At 42.5% G+C, this 15,434-nt stretch overlaps 1 protein-coding gene across 1 annotated transcript; it reads left to right on the top strand.

Annotated features, from left to right (window-relative positions):
* Window positions 1-3,242: 3,242 nt before the first annotated feature.
* Window positions 3,243-14,752, top strand: map7d2b (MAP7 domain containing 2b; the record flags this gene model as incomplete). Its single annotated transcript, XM_083901774.1, has 12 exons — window positions 3,243-3,540; window positions 6,256-6,348; window positions 8,104-8,193; window positions 9,015-9,133; window positions 9,411-9,484; window positions 9,579-9,787; window positions 9,878-10,025; window positions 10,988-11,168; window positions 11,341-11,445; window positions 12,667-12,730; window positions 12,843-12,987; window positions 14,461-14,752. Exons 1-12 carry the CDS (start codon window positions 3,246-3,248, stop codon window positions 14,750-14,752), a joined length of 1,815 nt encoding a protein of 604 aa, XP_083757900.1. The 5' UTR covers window positions 3,243-3,245.
* Between the last annotated feature and the right edge of the window lie 682 nt (window positions 14,753-15,434).

The following is a 15,434-nucleotide window of genomic DNA, read 5'->3' as shown; positions in this document are numbered from 1 at the left end:
TTGTCAGCGAATCCTCACAATTTTAAAGCCCTTTTTTATGTTAAGACATGGTCTCAGGGTCAGAGATGATGCTTTTTTATTTGTTTTCAATGGTCAAACCCTTTTAATTCAAATATTTAAATTACGTATACATATATATATATACACACTTATATGTATATATATATATATATACGTATACATATACCAATAAAGACGTGTTGGGGACTGAGGACATATTTGTAAATCTGTAAAGGACTTTTTTCAGGGTTGTGATGGTTAAGGTCAAGGTTAAGGGTCGGCAGTAGTAATGCAATATTTAGAAAATGTACTCTTGATACTCAAGTACTTCAGTACTTTTATTTAAGTAGACATCTGACTGTAGTACTTTTACTTGAACTTGAGTAAAATTTAGCAAGGGGTACATGTACTTGTACTCACGTAATGAAGCTGTGTACTCTGTTCAGATGTTAAGTTATGGTTAAAGGTTAGACCACTAGTAATGGTTAAGGTTAAAGTGAGTATATGAATATAAGCCAATGCAATGTCCTCTGAAGTTATGGAAACCAGACTGTGTGTGTATTCTTGTATGTGTGTCTTTGTGAGGACCAAAAACATGTAAAAAAAAAAAACAACAACACACACAGAGTGAGGACATTTATGTCTTTATGCGTGTCCTCACTAAGAGTGTTGTACAAGAATGTGTGTATATGTGTGTGTGTGTGTGTGTGTGTGTGTTCTTGTCATAATCATAAACACTGACCTTGTCAGGACCAGTAGTCCTCATGGAGACCAAAACCTGGACCTAATGAGGAAGTCAGGAGAATAGCTGAACAAACGTGTGTGTGTGTGTGTGTGTGTGTGTGTGTATTATTGTATGTGTGTCTTTGTGAGGACCAAAGACTGTAAACAACATGGAGAGTAAGGACAGTTTGTCTGGTCCTCATAACTTTTAAGGTTTTCTTGGGGGGGGATTAAGACCTGGTTTTAGGGTTAGAATTAGACTTAGGTTAAGGTTAAGGTTAAAGCGGACATAGACCGGAAGTTCCTATTAACGCTGTTTTTTTAGTGTGTATCTATCCTTGTTTACGAAGCCCTAAAGGTTCTAAACCAGGGGTTCTCAAAGTTTTGATACCTGAGGCCAATTTAGGAACCCAACATTGGACTGAGGGCCGCCAAAGGAAAAAAAACGGTAATTTTAATGACCAGATTGCAGTTCTACAGTTTAGCGTTAAGTAATATAAGTGTTAATATAATGTAATTTAAGCTTTAATATAATAACGCTTTATTATTTACTGGGTAATTACCCAGTATTTTGGCCATTGTTCTTACCTTCTAATTACAGGTTAATACCAAGTAACACATGTCTGTTACCATATATTTACTGGGTAAATAGTTAGTAATTGGGGGCTGTAGCTACCTGCTTATTACCAGCTTATAACACAATAATACACTAAAATTCACCATATAGAAACCAGGTAAAAACCGAGTATTTTTGTTTACACTTATTGGTCTGTATCCAGTAATGTCCAATAAACATTTAACAAGCTTAGTCGCTACTGGATTAAAACTATCAACTGTAATTCACTGTGGGGCCGACAGAAATGTTTCTGCGGGCCGCCGTTGGCCCCCGGGCCGCACTTTGAGAACCAATGTTCTAAACAAACAGTTCAGCCACTGCTGAGAACGCTGTGTTTTATTGTAATCTCGGGCTCAGCGAGATCTCTGAAAAAACCCGGTCCGGTTACGTAAACAGCGGTTCTCCTGAACAGCAGATCCTCCTGCTCCGGGCACTAGTCCGGGCACATCCGGTTGCGTACATTGAACCGCAGAAGAAGAATAACGTCCGTTGTGGAGGTGTTTCACGAGCGACAGTGTCTTCTGACTCTGGGTCTGACTCCGGGTCAAAGGTCGTCAAAGGGACTGAGGCGGGGAGTCGTGAAGAAGCTATTTTTAAACACTGTTAAAACAATGTTTTGATAATGAGGAGCAGTGCATCCACCGTTCCAGAGGGGGGCGCTGCGCTTCTGAGAGCGGGTGTCACTTCCTGGTACTGGCCAATCACAACACACTCTGTCTTTTCGGGCGAGATTTATGTCTGAAATATCGCGGCTGGTCAACGGCGTCAGAAAAGAGGATTTCTATCGGCTCGTTTACAGCAACTTGGAGGTTTTTGAGCATAAAAACAAGTTAATGTATGTAAGTAGACCTCCATAACTAACATATATGTGCAACAGGACCACTCTGTGTGACCTTTAAGGTAAGGAGCTAGGGAATGTATTATGTCTATAAGTGTCCTGGTCAGCCGGTAAGGTTGCTGTGTGTTCTTGTATTTGTTGCCTCTTTAGGACCAGTCGTCCTCATGGAGACCAAAACCTGGTCCTAATGAGACAGAACCTCATTTCTGAGGAACTGGTTACAGTTCAGTAGGACTAAGATTTCTTATCTGTGGTTGTGGTTAAGGTTAGGGTGGGTTAGTCCGTGACTGGTTATGGTTAAGGTTAGTGATTTGTCCAAATGAATGGGAGTCAATGCACAGTGTGTGTGTGTGTGTGCGTGTGGGTCTGTGTGTGTGTTCTTGTACTTGCAGCATACTGAGGACCAGTGAGGGTTTTTAACCAACAAAGTGAGGACATTTTTACAAAGTGAGGACATTTTGGCCGGTCCTCACTTTGTTTTCATTGAAATCACTTCCTTACGTTGTAAACATGATATACTCTGGTTTTTTTTTTAACACATCTCCTCAATTTGGTACAAAAAGCCATTTTCCAGTCCTGGTGATTCACACACTTTTTTGCTCTGGGGCTCCACCTGCAGACATTTCATGGTACTGCACCCAGTGATTCTTTTTTTTCCGATGTCATTCATGAAGTAGATATTTGTCATTGTGTTGATTTTTTTCTTTGTTTGTGTGTGTGTGTGTGTGTGTGTGTGTGTGTGTTCTCTGTGAAATAGACTCAGTTATTAGAGAGAGGCATGGCAGAGCGAGGGGGGAGGGTGGGGGTGAACAATTGTGAGGTAGGAGAGAGAGAGAGAGAGAGAGAGAGAGAGAGAGAGAGAGAGAGAGAGAGAGAATCAGTTGTACCTACAGGGAGCGGCAGAGAGAGAGAGAGAGAGAGAGAGAGAGAGCTGCTGTATTATGTATCAGTGACAGACCAGTGGACGATCGAGCTCTGGTCACCAGCAGTCGAGCGTGAAAAAAAAGGGGACGGAGGGGCGAGGCTGCTGTGTGTGTGTGTGTGTGTGTGCGTGTGCAGGCGGTTACCATGGCGCAGCCGTCTCCCTGCGCATCACCGGGCACCCGTCGCCGTAGCGATGGCTCAGTGAGAGAATGTCTCTTCTTCCCTGTTTTTGAACGCAACGAGCAGGAGAGACTGGAGGCCCTGGTCCACCGGAGAGCCAGGGGAGGAGGTGGAGGAGGAGGAGGAGGAGGAGCAGCAGGAGGAGGAGCAGCAGCAGCAGGAGGAGGAGGAGGAGGAGGAGGAGGAGAAGAGGATCCAGAACATCTGGACCACAGACCTAAACGCTGGACGTGGGGAGGACCGCCTGACGGAGCAGAGGGTGAGTGATTCTGTTTATGCCATGATGGGGGGGAAAAAAACAGAACTGATGATGACGACGAGGATGATGATGATGATGATGATGATGTCAGTCCAGGGTTGGTTTGAGACGTCGGTCGCGGCAGAGCGAGCGGGTGGGTACAGGTGATGGAGACGTGTTTGGGGAGGAGGTCTGGAGGTCAGGAGGGTGGAGGGATGACGGGGATGAAAGGGTGAGGGAGGATGTGGTGGTGAAGGGTGTGGAGGCTGCAGTGCAGGAGCTGCTGCTCTGCTTTGTCTTTAAATCTCATCAGGGTTCAGCAAGGATGTGTGTGTAAGTGTGTGTGTGTATATTTGTGTGATAATTACACACACGCACACACACTGGAAACTGATGGTTTTTGTGCTACAGGTGTGTGTGCGTGTGTGCGTGTTATATGTGTGTGTCAGAGCTGTGCTGTTTTATTTCCGTGACAGGATACAGGTCTAATTCCCAGGAGAGCATGAGTAACACATCTAACCTTGAAGGCCTCACACACACACACACACACACACAAAGTGCGACATGATGATGTTTATCCATCGTTTCAGATCCCACTCGTCTTTTTTTTATTTATTTTTTTTTTATTTTACGTGATATTTCTATCGTGAAAAAGCACCATTGGTTCGAGATCCTGCATCGGTGCGTTCGTAACAAACATCAATAATTCACAGTCGCCTCCATCAGCCTGGGCTCGGCTCGCTCAGGGATGCGGGCCCACCCAGCGGCGGCGTGTCTGGCTCCGGCTGATCTGGGATCAGTTTGGTTCACTGCAGCAGAAACAGCAGCAGCAGCTTCTCATCTTACAGCTCCACTCGATTAAAGGACAGGGACTCAGTGAAGGCAGACTGTGTGTGTGTGTGTGTGTGTGTGTGTGTGTGTGTGTGTGTGTGTGTGTGTGTGTGTGTGTGTGTGTGTGTGTGTGTGTGTGTGTGTGTGTGTGTGTGTGTGTCTGAAATGTCTGCACTTGCTTTAATCAGACGTTTATGAGCCAAGATTTCGTCACAACTCACTCTGAAATACTGTTGTTCCACCAACAATGATCATGAATCATCATGAGGCCATTTTGTTTTTATCCATTCAAAATTAAACGAACAAAATAACAGAATAATGGACCTCGATGTGAAGTAAAATGCAGTCATTTTTTGGGTTTTGGTCGTACGAGTGCAGACGTCGCCACAGTTATTTACTGCGTTCCCCTGAAACGAGGCTGATCCAAACATGAGTTGTGGGAGATTTTTTTGGGCGCGCTGCCAAATAAATTTACCAATTTGACAATTTTCCCCCGGCCTTGTACTTAAGATTTATAACTGCAGTTCACCTCCGAGCCACACGAGGGAGCTTATTTCAACCGCTGTCATAATAATCTCCATCCAGACACAAGAAAATGGATGTTTGGCTCAGTAAAGAAATCCCAGTTAAAGAAAACACTGTGGCTTGTTGTTGTTGGCTTGTTAGCTAAGCTAGCACTAGGAACCACAAACGTTTAAGCTAACAAACCCGAACTCTCGCTACAGTTAGCCAAACTACCATCAGTTAGGTAAGCTAAGGATGGACAGACCTTAAAAGAACCTGACTGCAGCTAAATTTAGCCAAAATACCACTTGTGAGCTAAGCTAACACTAGGAACCACAAATGTTCAAGCTAACAAACCAAACTCGCTACAGTTAGCCAAACTACCATCGGTTAGGTAAGCTAAGGATGGGCGGACCTTAAAAGAACCTGACTGCTGCTAAATTTAGCCAAAATATCACTTGTGAGCTAATAATAATAATAATAATCTAGCACTAGGAACCACAAACGTTTAAGCTAACAAACCGAACTCTCGCTACAGTTAGCCAAACTACCATCAGTTAGGTAAGCTAAGGATGGGCAGACCTTAAAAGAACCTGACTGTGGCTAAATTTTGCCAAAATATCACTTGTAAGCTAAGCTAGCACTAGAAACCACAAACGTTCAAGCTAACAAACCAAACTCTCGCTACAGTTAGCCAAACTACCATCGGTTAGGTAAGCTAAGGATTGGTCAGACCTTAAAAGTACCTGACTGCGGCTAAATTTAGCCAAAATATCACTTGTGAGCTAAGCTAACACTAGGAGCCACAAACGTTCTAGCTAACAAACCAAACTCTCACTACAGTTAGCCAAACTGCCATCGGTTAGGTAAGCTAAGGATGGACGGACCTTAAAAGAACCTGACTGTGGCTTAATTTTGCCAAAATATCACTTGTGAGCTAAGCTAACACTAGGAACCACAAACGTTCAAGCTAACAAACCAAACTCTCACTACAGTTAGCCAAACTACCATCAGTTATGTAAGCTAAGGATGGGCGGACCTTAAAAGAACCTGACTGCGGCTAAATTTAGCCAAAATATCACTTGTGAGCTAAGCTAGCACGAGGAACCACAAACGTGTAAGCTAACAAACCAAACTCTCGCTACAGTTAGCCAAACTATCACCTGTGAGGTAAGGATATGAATGGTTTATTAAACATAAATGTAAACAACAGTTTGAGTTAAAAACAAAAACAGACTGCAGCTACAGTTAGCCAGACTTTAACCTCACCAGGTGACGTTGAAGGTGTGTGGATGAGGTTGGTGTCATGTGTTCACGTGAGTGAGTGAGTGAGTGAGTGAGTGAGTGAGTGAGTGAGTGTAATGCTTTTGCTTTCTCCGCTCTGCTTCACCTGTTGCCCAGGTAACCCTAAGACCCCACCCTGCCCTGCCATTGGCTCAGCTCAGCCCAATGAGCTTCCTGCTGCCGCTCCCAGTGTCAGCCAATCCCGCAACGGTACAGACCACATGACCCTCAGTGTGTGTGTGTGTGTGTGTGTGTGTGTGTGTGTGTGTGTGTGTTTGTGTGGCTCATACACTTCCCCTCTAGTTGCTCCTGCTGTGCTGTGTCACCTGCTGCTGTTCTCGTGTGTGTGTGTGTGTACAGTGTGTTTTGTGCAGTCAGTGTACATTAAAGGTACATTTCATAAGAAATGTATTGTCTTATGAAATGACAACGCTGTGTCATCGAAGATTAAAGAAACGTGTTTACTGGAATACTGGTTCACTCACTGATGAATGTTGAAAGTCCGATTTTTAGTCAGACTAAGACAATAATTGGGTTTTCTTTCATGCAAACACGTTAGCCTGACTAAAAATCGAGCGAGTCTTAATCAGACTAACATATCCAGTCACAGTCCATCACAATAACTGAAGCTGTTGAATTAGGGTAAAGCGTCCTGCGTTGTTCTGCCTTAAATCTGCTTTAAATCCCACAATGCAAGTATTCCAAAATAATAGAATCACATTTATGCGTTTCTCAGTTCCTCATAAATGAGGTTCTGCCTCATCAGGACCAGGTTTTGGTGTCCATGAGGACGACAAATGCAAGAACACACACACACACACACACACACACATTCCCCACCCCCATTTTCATCATACAAAGGGCTGCTCGTCTTCCTGCCTGTGGCCCAGAGCTGTGTTTACTGATGCATACATGTTATTACACACACACACACACACACACACACACACACACACACACACACACACACATTCTTGTACAGCTGTCTAAGGGAGGACACTCATCGACATGATCTATTATATCTCTTATGGACCCTTATCTTAAACGTAACATCACAACTTAGTTCCTAAACCTATCACAAAATGTCTTCCTCACTTCCTGTGATTTAGACCTTTGTTTTGGTCCTCACAAAGATGTATGTACACACACACACACATTATTGTACCTGCTGCATACTGAGGACTGGGTTGCTGACAAAGTGAGGACCAGCATTTCCACTTTATAAATCAACACAATTCCAAATATCTACTTCATGAATGACATCTATGAAGAACTACTGGTTGCAGTACCATTTTTTTTTTCGGTCCAAAATTTGACAAAAACGTCATACTATACTATGTCATGCAAATTTTGGAAAAAAAATTTGACCCAAAATTTTTGGCCCAAAATTTGACAAAAACATTATACTATACTATGTCATCCAAAATTTGAAAAAAAAAATTTGGTCCAAAATTTGAAAAAAAAAGTTTTTGTTTTTTTTTACAAATTGAGAATAGCATGTTATAGCAACCTAAGGAAGTGATTTCAATGAAAACAAAATGAGGACCGGCCAAAATGTCCTCACTCTGTAAAAATGACCTCACTTTGTTGGTTAAAAACTACTCACTGGTCCTCAGTATGCCGCAAGTACAAGAACACACACACACACACACACACACACAACTCACTTAAATACAAAGTGACACGATGTGTTAATATATAATCACTGTATAAAATGTATATTTTATATACAAGGTTTTTGTCACATCATCTCATAATATTGTTGTTGTATAATAGTGAAGTTGTCGTCATGGCGATGCCCTCAGGCGTGTGTGTGCGTGTGCGTGTCGTGATGCGTTCGACGGCCTGGTTGTCTGTCATCGTCTGCGCAGCAGCTCTCTCGACTGTGAATCGTCTCCTCTACGGAAATGTGCGTCGCAGGTTATTGATGTTTATTCATTTATTTATTTATTTCCTTTAAATCAGCCGTGGACTTCCTGTCTCCGCCCACCATGGATCCATCAGTGACCAAACAGCTGTCCAGCTCTTCAGCTGCTCTTCACTCACCAGAGAGAGGTGAGACGCAATCATGACTCAGCAGATTTATTTCAATCAATTTATTGGACATTTATGAGTACATGTTAAAATATTACAATTGCAGAATTGCATTGTTTAAAACCTCTACACACACGCACAAAAGGAGATAAAATAGAAATAATACAAAAACAACAAACTTTATTTACACATTTTTAATATGTGTATTATATCATTATTATCATATGTCATTTATTCATTTTAACGAACCCAGGAATGTATAGAGAAAAACAAATATACACAAAATTAAATGAAAAATGTCTTGAGGTTAAATACATAGACATAAAGTACAGCAAGTATTAAAGTAAAATAAATAAAATAACTTAGGAAATACATTAATCCTGAATATGAATCATGTTTTGTTGCTTTTAAGAAAACAAGAATACACAAAATAATACAGTATGAGGTAGAAACAATGTTTGAGAAATGAATTAATATGGATTTATGTCATTTATTTGTTTCCATAACCATATTTAAAAAAAAAATATTTTTTAAAGATAAAATGATGAAATCTGTAAAATAAGAGGCTGAGGAGTAAATGAGTGGGTGAGGATTTTCTGGTCTTTTCATCAAGATTTATGTAATAAAACACGTATAAAAATGAAGTAGAATTTTTGTAATAATAGTGTCTTTTTTTTTAAAGATCTATATTTATTTTTCATTTAAAAACAACAGGTAAAAATGTAAGTTGTTTTTACTCACGGCCCTTTCTGATTTACCTGTCAATCATCTGTGTGTGTGTGTGTGTGTGCGTGTGTGTGCGTGTGTGTGCGTGTGTGTGCGTGTCGTCTGTGATCCATCAGTGTCTTTTGTGTCCCATCGAACAGCTTCCCCCAGCAACCACAGACCCAACAGAAGTTCCTCCAACCGCAGGAGCATCGCCGGGTTTCCTGACGAGACGTCCAGAGCCAAGACGCCGACGGTCAGACAGACACACACGCACACGCACGCGCACGCACACGCACACACACACACGCACATGCACACGTTCTCCCCACTGATCCACAGCAGCAACATAATCTGTCGTATTGAATAGTCAAAATCAAATATTAAAAGTAGAACAATGAAGTTTAAAAAAAAAGTATAAAAGGAAAAAAAAGTTGAATGCATTTTATATTTTATTTTTATTTTTTTATATTATTTGATCGTGTTTGTTTATATTATTAATATTATTGTATTTTGTTAAAATGTGTTTTCAGGGAGAAAATCCAAACACTCCTGTACGTAGTTCTTCATTCAAGGCCAACAATAAAGGCACAGCTACACCAAAACGGTATGACACACACACACACACACACACACACCCCCACACCCACACACACACACACACACAGGTCCCTGATGTGTGTGTGTGTGTGTGTTTTCAGTGTGAGGTCAAACAGAAGTCGTCCTCAGTCTCCCTGCTCTCCCGGTCAGTTCCCGCCCTCGCCGCACAGACAGAGAGGCTCCACCCCCGGGTCCGAGGACAGGGGTCACGCTGAGGTCAAAGGTCACAGCACCCTGGAGAGGAAATCGACCAAATCGGAAAACGCGGAGAAGAAGATTCCCAAATCCACCAGCAGAGAACTGACCGCAGGTAAACACACACTCTCACACTTTTGTGGCTTGATGTGTGTGTGTTTTTTCTGTTCATCCGTCTAACACACACACACACGCACGCACACAGAGTCTCCGGGAACGCCGACAGGCCGGAGCGTCGGCGGGACGACGGATGCAGAGGAGGCGTCCAGGCTGCTGGCAGAGAGACGACGTCTGGCCCGAATACAGAAGGAGCAGGAGGAGAGACAACGACAGGAGGAGGACAGGGGAGTGCTGTTCACACACACACACACACACACACACACACACACACACATTCTTGTACTTGCTGCATACTGAGGACTGGGTTGCTGACAAAGTGAGGACCAGCATTTCCACTTTATAAATCAGCACAATTACAAATATCTACTTCATCTACAAAGAACTACTGGATGCAGTACCATAAAATGTCTGCAGGTGGAGCAAAAAGCAAAAAGGGCTGGAAAACTTTTATGATTTTTTTTTTTTTTTTTTTTCTTAAATCTTGGTCCAAATTTTACAAAAACGTCATAATATACGATGTCGTCCAAAATTTAAAAAAAATGTTGACCCAAAATTTTTGATGCAAAATTTTTGGTCCAAAATTTGACAAAGACGTCATACTATAGTATGTCGTCCAAAATTAGAAAAAAATCTTTGACAAAAATTTTTTGGTCCAAAATGTGACAAAAAAAATTTGGTCCAAAATTTGACAAAAAAAATTTGGTCCAAAGTTTGACAAAAAAATTTGGTCCAAAATTTGACAAAAACTTCTTATCATACGATGTCGTCCAAAATTTGAAAAAAAAAATTGCCTCAAAATTTGACAAAAACGTCACACTATACTATGTCGTCCAAAAGTTGAAAAAAATAAAATAAATATGGTCCAAAATTTGACAAAAACGTGATACTATACTATGTAGTCCAAAATTTGAATTTATTTATTTTTGACAAATTGAGTATAGCATGTTATAGCAACTTAAGGAAGTGATTTCAATTAAAACAAAGTTAGGACCGACCAAAATGTCCTCACTCCGTAAAAATGACCTCACTTTATTGGTTAAAAACCCTCACTGGTCCTCAGTATGCCGCAAGTACACACACTCACACACACACACACACACACACTGGTCTCCGTGTCTTCAGAGGACATTCCATTGACTTACATTCATTTCCTGGAGACTAACTCAAACCCTATATATATTTATAAATAAAACAGGCTGAGGGCGGAGGAGGAGCAGAGGAGGCAGCAGGAGGCGCTGCAGCGACAGGAGAGAGAGGCGCGTCAGGCCGAGGAGGAGCGAGTGAGGAGGGAGGAGGAGAGGAGGAGCAGAGAGGACGAGGAGAGACGGCAGAAGGAGCAGAGGTGGAAGGACATGCAGGAGCAGCTGGACAGAGAGGTCAGAGGTCGTTTTTACGTCCATCGTATCTTCAGTGTGTTTCAAAGATCTGTTGAAATGACAAAACTCATGTCTCTACGGGGATTTAACATGGTTTTTTTAAATTGAATTTTGTGGTCATTTCACACAATTATAAGAGAGTAAAAGTGTGCGACTGGATGGTTTTTCTCAGAGGGAGGAGGCTTTTCTTCGAGCTCAGAGAGAAGCTGAGAGGAAGAGGCAGGAGAGGGAGCTGCTGCACATCCAGGAAGAGCAGGAGAGACTGCAGAGGAAGAAGGTACACACACACACACACACACACACACACACACACACACACACACAGTATTACATCACATGATAGATTCTGTATATGTGCCATAAACCAGTGGTTCTCAAACACTGGGCTTTGGAGCCACAGATTGTATCGCGGCATATATTTTTTTGGGTCCCCAAACAAATTGTGTTTGAATTTATCAAACTTTAACTTAAAGGTAACATAGAGTGGTCCTGTTGCACATATATGTTAGTTATAGAGGTCTACTTACATATATTAACTTGTTTTTATGCTCAAAAACCTCCTAGTTGCTGTAAACGAGCCGATAGAAATCCTCTTTTCTGACGCTGTTCCTGAGTCGCGATATTTCAGACTCAACTCACGCAGCCAGAAGACAGAGTGTCTTGTGATTGGCCAGTACCCGGAAGTGACATAATCAGCACACCCGCTCTCAGAAGCGCAGTGCCCCCCTCTGGAACGGTGGATGCACTGCTCCTCATTATCAATACATTGTTTTAACAGTGTTTAAAAATAGCTTCTTCACGACTCCCCGCCTCAGTCCCTTTGACGACCTTTGACCCGGAGTCAGACCCAGAGTCAGAAGACACTGTCGCTCGTGAAACACCTCCACAACGGACGTTATTCTTCTTCTGCGGTTCAATGTACGCAACCGGATGTGCCCGGACTAGTGCCCGGAGCAGGAGGATCTGCTGTTCAGGAGAACCGCTGTTTACGTAACCGGACCGGGTTTTTTCAGAGATCTCGCTGAGCCAGAGATTACAATAAAACACAGCGTTCTCAGCAGTGGCTGAACTGTTTGTTTAGAACCTTCAGGGCTTCATAAACAAGGTAATGACGCAGATACACACCAAAAAACAGCGTTGATAGGAACTTCCGGTCTATCTGACCTTTAAGATTTATGTGAATATGTTTTAAATAACATGCATAGCATTAAGTTGTAATTCATTTCAAACATCGTTTTGGAAATTATATAATGGCTGTAAATTAGTCGCACAAATGTGCTCCTGTTACGATTTGGGTCACGGCAGTTTTATGGAGTCTAAGGCACATTTAAAAACAAACATAAAACAATAAAACATGACAAAAGTACAATTAGTACAATAATACGACGGTTTAAAAAAAATGGCTTCGTGGAGAACATTGATATAAACTGACTAAAAACATCACAAAAGTTTTGTTTTTTGTTTTGTATTAACAGCTGTGTTTTTATGTGTCTAACAGAGAATTGAAGAGATTATGAAAAGAACCAGGAAGAGTGAAGTGGAGCCCCCATGTGGTGCCCCGGGTAATGACAGAGAACTGCATAGGAATGATGATTAGATGTAAAATATCAGCTATTGTTTACATATATATATGTACATTTTAAATATATATATATGTATATAACTCTTTTCTAGGATCCGACCTGAGAGCTGAGACTTCAGCTGCTGTGGACGAAGACGCAGCGACTCCTGCTGAAGCTCCGCTCATCACACTGGGTCCTCTGGAGAACAAGAGCTGTGTGGACGAGCTGTCCGACGGTGTCCAGTCCATGGACGTCAGGTAGGAAGGCCACAGTGTGTGCTTTAAGATCACTGTTGATAAGAGCAAATACCAATCTTTAAGAACATGTTTAGACAGACTATTTCCAACAGGGAACTGAAGTGTGTGAACCACTCGCTCTCCTACACCAAAGTCCGTAGAGAAACAGGAGTTGGAGTCGTTGATCCACTGCTGCCTCCATCACTAAGTTCAAATGTCTTATTTTGTGACATCGGCATTTGAAATCCTATGTTCCTATGATTTACCCTCAGTGACACAAAGTGACCACACGAGGCAGCAGTAGACCAGCAGCACCTGTGTCCACGCGAGCTAAAATCACTGATTTTCTCTATGGGCTTTGGTGTTGCCAGCTTAAAAAAAGACTTGGGGCCAATTCCAATTCCTATCTTAACCCTCAAGCTCAACACTTAATCTTAACTGTCCCTCAAAACCAAGTGTTGAGGGTTATTTTGTCACTTAGAAATGGGACACCCCTTAAATGCAGATACGTCTTCAGACTGTAGGGGGCAGAATAACTCCAAAAAAGAAGAAGAAGAAGAAGACATTTACGTCAGGATTATTTATTCTGATCCGTTTGTCAGTCAAGTTATTAGGTTGTCAGTTAGTTATAAGATGATACTCATACAAATATTCAGCTGACAGTTACCACACACCACGACTTATTGAAAAGTAAACCACACCGGCCGACTATTGACAAAAGATGGTAAAATTAAAATAAATGTTAGGCAACAATGACGTCAGTAATCCATAATATGGGCCTAAACTAAGATCATTTTTATATCTCTATTAACAAAGAAAATACTTCATTTGTATCGCACTCGTTTCGCTGCTTTCGACGCCATCTTTGTTATGTCAAAACACGCAATGCATTCTGGGTAGCCCTTGCTCCCAAGGGTGGCGTCGGAAAAAAATCTCAATATTGAGGGCGATACAGCCCTTAAACTTGACCCTCAACTTCATTTATTTTTCTGAGAATCAGGACAGAACTTGCACTAGCGGTTGGTCAATATCTACATCACTTTGAATCTACAATATCTTAAGAACACGTTCACGTCTTCTTCGAAACTGAAGTTGGTAAACCACTCACTCTCCCACACCAAAGTTGAGAAAATCAGTGATTTTTGCTCACGGGGACGCAGGAGCTGCTGGGCTACTGCTGCCTCGTGTGGTCACTTTGTGTCACTGAAGTAAATTTGAATGAAGGATTTTTAATGCCGAATTGACAAAATCATACATATGAAGTTAGTGATGGAGGCAGCAGTGGATCAACAACTCCTGTGTCACTGATTTTCTCTATGGACTTTGGTGTGGGCAGAGTGAATCTCTCTATATCAAACTTTTTTTTTCTCAGATGAACGTTCAGCCCCGCGTGTTCACGACTAAACGTGCGTGGATGAAAGTGTGTCAATCTTGTTTTGAAAAAATGCTAATAAACACAATTGTTGTGTCTGTGTCACCATCGTCTTCTTTAAGTTCTCCATCTGTCTCCATCAGTCCGGTGTCCAGGGAGGAGCAGGCCAGCGCTCAGGAGTTCTCGCCCGTCGCCGATGGCACCGACGGCTGCCCGCTGGAGCACCTGATGGACCTGGACGGCCAGGGGCGCGTCCGCGACCTGTCGACGGCCCCGCCCCCTTACCCGAAGCTGCAGGCCGGCAGCGGGGTCGACGACCTCAACAAGAACCTGCTGATCCAAGGGTACAGCGCCGCCTCCGAGTCCTCCCAGCTCATCCACAGCCTCGGCCCCAGCAAACTGGACGTCCAGTAGTCAGGTACGCCCACGTGACCGCAGGTGGTAAAGGTGCAGCACGCCGCGATTAACCACCACTGATGTCGCGTTGTCCTTTTTTTCCCCCTTTTAGGACCGAGCGGGACAAAACCAAGAGACGTCGCCTTCGTCCGCAACAGCAACATTTCAGCAGAAGCAGCAGCTGAACATCTGTATTATCAAACACACACACACACACACATACACGTGCATCACTGTTACGCTTCTGGGCAAGTTTGACTCTTTAGAAAACAGCAGAGGGCGACAAAACCACGCAAACGTGACTGTGAAGTTTCACGACTGTAAACTTAAGCTTATCGTCAGGTTCATTACGTTTGTTTCACGTTTTACAGAGAATCCGGGGATTAAACTGGTTTAAACAGATTAAATTTATTTTTTAAGTCTCACAGTGTCTCGCAGAAGCACCGATGTTTCCCTGGCGCTTTGTCGTTAAATGTCACACGATTATCACCTGCTTTCACCGATAACAGTCCCTGCTTTTTTTAAATAAATGAATAAAAACAGTGTAAATATCAGATTGTGAGTCAGCGAGCAGCAGCTCTGTAGCAGCTTATGTGAAATAAACAAATAGACGCCGTCATGTGACGCCTGTGTAGCATCTTTCTCACAAACTAGCGGTGCGTTCCAGTTGTAGCCAGAAGTCGGGTTTACCCTAACACAG

This window comes from Microchirus variegatus, assembly GCF_963457635.1.
Source record: "Microchirus variegatus genome assembly, chromosome: 15".
Classification (NCBI taxonomy): domain Eukaryota; kingdom Metazoa; phylum Chordata; class Actinopteri; order Pleuronectiformes; family Soleidae; genus Microchirus; species Microchirus variegatus.
This window is presented reverse-complemented; position numbering and strand designations above follow the sequence as displayed.